The 8,213-nt window shown below is 34.1% G+C and overlaps 1 protein-coding gene across 1 annotated transcript in view; it reads right to left on the reverse strand.

Annotated features, from left to right (window-relative positions):
- Positions 1-5,378, reverse strand: part of ODAM (odontogenic, ameloblast asssociated) — a 7,378-nt gene extending 2,000 nt beyond the window's left edge. The window contains exons 1-7 of the mRNA XM_004681238.1: positions 5,328-5,378; positions 5,184-5,225; positions 4,635-4,682; positions 3,803-4,036; positions 3,046-3,093; positions 1,367-1,489; positions 587-634 (exon numbers count right to left, since the gene is read on the reverse strand). Coding sequence (XP_004681295.1) covers positions 587-634; positions 1,367-1,489; positions 3,046-3,093; positions 3,803-4,036; positions 4,635-4,682; positions 5,184-5,225; positions 5,328-5,378 — 594 coding nt within the window. The remainder of the gene's footprint in view (positions 1-586; positions 635-1,366; positions 1,490-3,045; positions 3,094-3,802; positions 4,037-4,634; positions 4,683-5,183; positions 5,226-5,327) is intronic.
- Between the last annotated feature and the right edge of the window lie 2,835 nt (positions 5,379-8,213).

Here is an 8,213-nt window from a genome sequence, read left to right on the forward strand (position 1 = left end):
ATGTGTGAGTGTGCAGGGCAGGGTCTAGGCTAGAGTGAGCAGAGGTTGGAAGGATCCCAAGGGCAGGAGGCCTAGGGGAGGTTGTCCCTTCAGGGTAACTGGAGGGTGCAGGAGAGCAGGGCCTCTGGGAAAATTAGACTAAAACAATGATCTAAAAAATGAAAGAGACATTAAGAAAACAAAATACAAGACCACTTCATAATCTTATCTAAAGCAAGATCACTGTCAAGCCACAAAGATTCAGACATTTTTGTATCATGGCTATTGTGAGGAATCTTGCTGCGTTGCCACTTAAGGGCCTATGCTTTGCTCTGTTACTCTGCCCTCTTAGGTAGTCACTGAATTACCACACTCACTAGTTGAGAACCCTCAATGCTGAATCACTAGTCCTTGAACTCCCTCCAGAATCACCTAATGCAAGCCCAGACTGTTGAAGTGAGAAATCATTCCAATCCCTCCCCACTAAGATACCCTCCAACTCCTCACCTTACTCCTGTGGTCTTTAGCTGAAGGGCACTGGGATTTGCTAAAAACTATGTAGGAAGTTGTTTCAAAAGGTAGCTAAAAAAAGTAAGCATTTACTCACGGGTTCTGCTTGCTGAGGAATATATCCAAATTGAGTGTAGAATGGCATCTGTCGATTTGTGGAAAATGCATTAAATTTGTTCTGTTTATTTTTGTTATAATTGATTACTTAAAACAGTATATACTTTGTATTATGCTAAATGCTGTTTTGAAACTTGCCAGACATCTTTTTGAACCATATGATTTCTAGGTAAAATTATCTCTCTTTAAATTAACGTGACTTAGAACCACTACTACCAGTTATGTGTCATCTTCAGGTTTTTCTAATTTGGTCTGGCAAGTTTTTGAATAATTAAACTTATGTAATTTCCATTTTAATTTAAAGAATTCTAGTAATGTATGAGTCACATGAACTTAAATTTGAATTCTAAAGTTTTTTGCCAGTTTCTGAAACTTAATGTTACCAAATTGTATATCAAGATCTAGTGATCACGTATCTTTCACTTACCCTATTTATACGTGTATTTATACTTATTATTAAGTAGGTATTTATACTTATATTTTTCATTTTTTAATAATAACTGTATGTATATATGAAGGAGGAATGCTGGTTAGGAAAACTTCATTTTCCAAAGTCATTCACATTTTGGCTTTGGGTTTCATTCTTTTAAAATACAGTCTGGCATCATTTCCAAATTAGTGATATATCAGTATTACAACTTTCTGGCTAGTAATTGTTTTTGTACTATATATACCCTGGTATTCTATTTCTGAAAATTAACTGTAGTCTTTCTACTTTATGATAGAACTAGTCGTAGTAAAAATCAAATGCTAATAGTACCTGCTCTTCAAATAGTACCTGCTGCTGCCCTGTTTGTGGGGCTGTTTGTGAAGGTGATTCTGTGAATGTTTGTTGATGATCTTCCCAGGGTAGGAGCATATAAACTGGATAGTACTGAAGCATCTGTTTGTAAACAGAAAAAATCCTCATCAACATAGTTTCTGAAAACATTCTAGTATTTATTCTGGGATATGACATGGTATTAGAAGTTGTACTGTAATAAGTGAATTATCTATAATATACTGACTTTAATTGCCATTTTATTAAAGTAACCCACATTTATTGAAAAGTATTTGGAAACTGCAGAAATAAACAGGGAACAATTAATATCACCTGTACCTTCACCACCTATATTACCAGATATTGGCTCCCCTTTATGTGTCCGTATGCATGTGTTTATGGAAAAGGGGGTCATAATACATAGCTTTTGTAAGCTGTTTTTGTTAGATGGCATGGTTAAATAGGACACTATATTACTTACGTTTAGTTTAAAATAACAGTTACGTTTTGAGAAGAAGTATATTTTATATAGTGGTCTTAATCCTGGATAACAATCAATAATACCTATTTAGCATTTTAATATATAATCACACTTGGGATTGACTCATGAATTCTTAATGCATTATGAGTGGGGAGAATTCGGGTATTTGTAATTAAAAAAGTTACCGTCAGAGTTTCTAATACAAAACCAGCATGGAGAGTCATTGGCTTAGTGGTTAAAGGAAGGGTGAAGAATTATGTTCCAGCTCAGCTATTTATTTTTATTAGGATTAGGAAGTTATTCTCTTTAGGTTTAGTTTCCTGACCCTTAAAGTGAAGTAATTCTGCTTATGATGTATCTAACTCTCTAAATACATATGACTTTGAATAAGATAATATCTAGAGGTTAAGTTTTGCTTTGTAATCGGAATGGAGGAATGGACGCAATTTTATATGAGTATGATAACAGTAGTGCAAGTGGTGTAACTTTTTATAAAATGGTAAATACTCTATGTATTAATTCAAAATTACCCATGTCTGTATTTCTTTCAACCCAAACTACTATAAAATTAAAATTGATTAGTCTAAAAAATAAGTTATTCTTTCAAAAAATTAATTAGTCTAAAATTAGGGGGGTTCCATATTACCATAACTTGTTCAATTTTTTAATAATTACCTTATTTAGTGGAAACCACCACACCATAATTTGTCTATAATATAGAATTAAATTGAAAATATACAAGAACCTATGACTGTTTTGAACAAAATTTCATAACTGTCAAATAATGTTCAAGTGTTTATTTATATACCACATCCCATTTTATCATTTTTGTGCCTCTCCCTCTGAAACAAAATGGGAGGTTGAACAAAGTCACTACATGGTATTTCTCTTTAGTTGTGCCCAAATGCTAGCACGTTATATGACCTAGGGTTCAGTGAGATTCTTTGCCCTCAACAGAGTATTGCCCTGGAAATTCAGAACTCTTATTAGCTATTTTTTTTTCTGCAAAAGCTGCTATATGCACTTAGCAATAAAAAACTGATACCAATCCAGTAATGGTGGTATCCAGAAGGGGAATTTCATTGCATTTTCTAGCACTGCTGTAGTAATCAACTATAAATAGAAAACATTCAGTGGAGAGTGTATGTATCCATCCATCTGTAAGAGAGATGAGTGATGATGATTCCTATTTAGTTACCTGTCTTTGCTCTTGAGGCATTTCGAAAGGGAATACATAGGGCATAACCTGCCAAGAAAGGAAACAGAAAAGTTATACTTAACTTTTAAATTAAAATTCCTGAGCTATTTCTTTTAGATCTAGCTACATAAATTTGACTTAGGTGTCTTCTTTGACAACAGAAGGCCATTTTATATATGCCATCATTAATGCAGATTGTCTTTAATTTTTTTGTGTATTAATTTTATTGTGTATGATTTACAGGTATAGAATAACTCCTTCAAATTTTACCATACTATTCCCACCATCAAGACACCCATAGTTCTCTAGTATAATCCATTTTATTCTTTGCCTACTTTGCATTCCCCTTTCTCCCCTCAATTGACTGTAGCTTCAATTCTACAGTCAGATTTCTAGGGTTTGTTATTGGGTTGACTTTATTGGCCCTTTGTTTCTCTATCTTCTCCATAAAAGTGACACCATCAGTATTTATCTTTCTTCTTTTGAATTATTTCACTTAGCAAATTGCCTTACTGGAAAATGATGCTTCCCTAAGTATTTTTTCCAAGATATGCTAAACATTCTGATTTATGACTATAATCCTGGAATTGTTGTCTGGAATTGTATTTTTCCTTGTTGGAGATCAGAAAATATAAGAAAGTACTTTCAGAGATGGTACAACTCCTGTATTACTTAAAAACCGATTTGTACTCATTTTTACATTCAACGTGCAAACTGTCTCTCCTCAAACAACAAGATAGAAAGAGATACAACTTACATGATTAGGGCTCTGTTGAGTTTGTGATGGTGTTTGAGGCTGAGAGGGTTCCAGCTGGCTCACTTTGGTTCCTTGGGCAAAACTGACCTGTCCTGAGAACGGTACATGATTTGGGACCAGTCTAGCAAATCGGTCTAGAGTTGATAAAGAGAACTGAGAGAGACCAGGTATTTGAGTCTGCAGCTGCTGTAAGGGAATCCCAGATAAAGGAGTAATCCATGAATTAAATGGACCCTGGATAAAACAAAAAATAAAGGAAGCATTTCTCTTCATTGTTAAAAAGAACTTAAAGTCAGTCCTAAGTAAGAACGAGACAAAATGCAAACAACTACGAAAGGACAGCATCCTGTCATGTGAACCATGCAAAATGTATGAATGATGATAAATTCTCAATAGTCATGAGAAATACGGGGTAGAATGAGGTGGGTAAAGGGCTGTTTTTGCAGTTGTTAGATTGATTTCAATACTGCAGCTCCTTCCTCTTTTTAATCTCCTCTTCTTCCTTCTCTCCCAGACCATAACCCTGTCCATTCCCCTCCTTCTCCTTCTTCTTCTTCTAGTTAGCTCAGAGTGACTTGGTATAAAATATTTAATTAAACTACCTCAGAGTTATTTCATGCCTGGTATATATCAAATCATTGTAAATATGCTAATCAGATTATAGTTTTTACTTTATTCTCTAAACAAATGATCATTATAAAACATTAGACTAACTGATAATTTTATAAATTGATAATTCAGAGATGGAATTAAAAAACATTTTGCTCATTAAATAGGATAAGAAGTAAGCAGTAGAGAAATATTCCTAAAATAATTATTGAGGTAGAGGTACCTGAAACTGTAGTGGCAGAAGTTGAGCATTACGAAGATTTAGAAGTAACTAGAAAAGGAAAGATAATATGAAAACAGGATTCCTATACATGCTGAAACAATTAAGAATAATGCTTCCAGTGTACATTACATACATCAATATGACTAATCATCATTCCCATTAGAGGTAAGATGTCTTACTAAGCTTATACTAAATTATAGTGATTAGAGGTTGAGATTTAACTACCCCTCCCCTGCTATGTATAAGTTTGCAGTTTTAAACAATTTTTACCCTCTCTCATGGTTTAGTGATTTTAAACACTTCAGCGATTAGGGCTTGTTAGAACAAAAAGTTATAGAAGATTCTTTTTCTGCCTTTAAAAAAGTTATAATCAAACAAAGGAGACATAATAACATTTAAGCAGTGGCCTGGTATGTAAAGCAGATGTGAACATTGGGAATGCACTTGAATATATCACAAAATAGATAGGAATGCAGGAAAACTGAAGGAAGTCTTTAATTTCTTCCAAAAAGAAAGCAGGAGATTATTAAATAAAGTGTCTAAACTAACCTCATTGCTGTTGCTTGCAGACATAAGGTGCTGTGGAGAAAGCTGAAACAAATAGGAAAAAGACCCCCAAAACAATCATGGTTAAAGGAATGATTTGTTGTAAGTTTTAGACAACGAGGTCAGTTACACTATGAGATCACTTACCGGGGCTGACATAGTTGCACTCAGGAGCCCCAAGAGAATTATAATTTTCATTTTCAGATGAAATATCTAGAACATAAATTTCAAAATAATCTTTAAAATATTTTGCTATATAATAACAATAATTTATCAGTATTATTCAATCCTAGAAGTATGTAGGTGAATTCTATACTGTTTACTTACATTTTCATATTTAAATTAAAAAGATCATTTATAAATATTTATAACATTCTTCTCTCTCCGAATAGCTGTTTATGAACACCAAAACTGCTCACTTGTTTTTTTAACATGACCAAATTATTTGTTTGGAATTTTTTTGAATCATGTGATGTATCTAATAAGTTAATGAACAAGATGGCTTCATCCCTTATAGTGTTCTCCGTAATATATGGGTCATTTGGATTATGCACAACCCATGACCTGGATCAGCGAACTATTACAAAGACATTTTAATGTCTGCTTAATGTAGTAGTAAAAATACTACAACACAAATCTAACAATAATGATTCACTATCAGCTCCTTTTCATTTAAAAGTCTGATAACATCAAAATATATTAAAACTACATAACCAAGAAAATATTTTTCTAGTTTAGGGAAAAAGATTATAAGCTATTATTTTATAGTGCAATCCATGGAAGTGTGTTACCTCTTGTTTTCCAAATAGGAAAATTTCTGCTTTACATCAAATCACTGACCTACACAAACATGTAGGATGACTTGATAGTCTGTCATGCAGAGTTGGCTGATTTTGGTTCTTAGAATTATAAAAACTGGGATCTCCCTGGTGGTGCAACATGTTAAAGCTGCCACAGTATGAAGATCTCCTAAGCCACTGCAGCACGAGTTTGATCACCCACCAGGGAGGCAACCCACATGGTGCGCAGGCCTCTCCTGGCCCACTGCTGCTCTCCTCAGCAGTGTATTTTGGTGCATCTGCCTGTTCTGTTCCCCACTCTGTCTCTGGTGAAGCCTCTCCCCCATGATGCCTCTAACCTGTACCCCAGTTCTGTAGGCATGGATAAATAAATCTTAAAAACAAAAACAAAAAGAATTATAAAAGCAAAGATTTGATATCTTACCTGACTCCTTTGTTTATGAAGAGAAATATAGACTTCAACAAAATCTGTGTTCTTTTTGTCTTTCAACTCTGCTGTCAGAACGTCTCTTGATTTTTAAAACCCAACTTTAGAAAAGAAGGACCAATCATTTTTCAAAAGGATCAGTGATTCAGTGGGTTTCAGACAATGGCTTAGCTAATAACCCCTTTCCTAATCATCTAAGTGACATATGGATTCCCACACTTTTAGTAATGTTATTAAATTATCCTTGAGGAATGTTTGCCTGTGATCATTTCTTGCTTCTGTTTGGTTATGACTAAATGTTCTAGAATATTTTTATTATAGTCTTTCTTTCATTGCCTGTAAAATAAGTACCCAATGGAGTAATTTTAAAAGGCTTAATTTGATTTAAAGATTATGGGTGATTATTTTCATTTCAAGAGTACAATACAGAAGAATTAGGTATCAGACACGATTTCAAAAGACAAAAAATTCAAAATCTAGTAAATATTGTCTATTCTTTAATGCAAGACTGATTAAAGATGAACTAGCTTAATTTAATTTTGACCTTAAAAACATCAGTATATCTCATTCTATTTACGTAAAAACATCCAAAAAACCAGATCTGATATGCTAAATTTTATATGTCTGTGCAATATATGTCTCCATGTGTTCATGTTTCTTATAACAATGTGATAATCTGAAACATGACAGTCTACATTTAAAAATAATTTACATGTTTTGTCTTATTGTAAGTCACTTTTGCTACATAAGATTTCAGCATTCAAAAATTTAGCAACTGTTTCTACCTGTACATCATTGTTATTTGAGTCTCACTTCATAAAGTAAAAGTTGTGTTTGTCTTTTTTTTTTAATTTTTTTAAAAGATTTATTTATTTATTCATACAGAACTGGGGTACAGGCCAGAGATGCGGAGGGTGAGAGGATTCACCAGAGACAGAGCAGGAAGCAGATCAGGCAGATCGATGAAGTACACTGCTGAGGGGAGCAGTGGGCGGGTCAGGAGAGGTCTGCCGCGCCATGTGGTCACCTCCGGGGCAGGCGGGGATTGAACTCATGCGGAAGTGGCTTTAGTTTCTCAGTGCAGTGCTTTAACCTGCTGCGCCACCAGGGAGGACCGTGTTTGTCTTTTTTTTTGGTTGTTTTTGCTAATAGCCCAATCACAAGATGTGCAGAATAGCTAAGTAGTCACTTTCCCAAAGCAGACATATAGATGACCAAAAGGGACGTTACTTATTACCAGGGAAATGCAAATCAAAGCCACAATGTGATATCAACTTGGTGTATCATAATTGAGAATGACCCATACCAAAAACCAAAACCAAGCAACACTCCCCCAACAAAAATATAAACCAGAAACAGAAAATTTTCTCTTTAGATTAATTAGTTAGGCCACCATATATGTGAATGGCAGATTTAACTAGAGCCGGTGGTTATTGTATTTCTGGAAAATCAAGGAGATTGAGTGAGTAGGCAAATGTGGTAGATGGCCTTGTATTGCTTATTGATTATATTTTCATTTAACACCTTTGTTTATTTTGAATACTGTTAAAATTTTAGTACGACATATTCTCTTAGTCTCCTGAGACTTTCTATTGCATTGCACAGGACCTTAATCATCTAACCCCTACTACTGAGTGAGAAAGGTGTCATTTCTAAGCACTGAAAAAGTTAGAACTTGTATAACAGAACCAAGTAGTCAATGTAAATATCATCTTGGTGAGTAGTTTTGCCTGAGTACATTTCTCAAGTTGAAAGGAGATTTCTTTTTATTGAAAGATAAAAGATATTTTCTTTTTGTTCATAATT

The sequence above is a fragment of the Condylura cristata genome, unplaced genomic scaffold (genome assembly GCF_000260355.1).
Source record: "Condylura cristata isolate star-nosed mole 26May11 unplaced genomic scaffold, ConCri1.0 scaffold00012, whole genome shotgun sequence".
NCBI classification, from domain to species: Eukaryota; Metazoa; Chordata; class Mammalia; order Eulipotyphla; family Talpidae; genus Condylura; species Condylura cristata.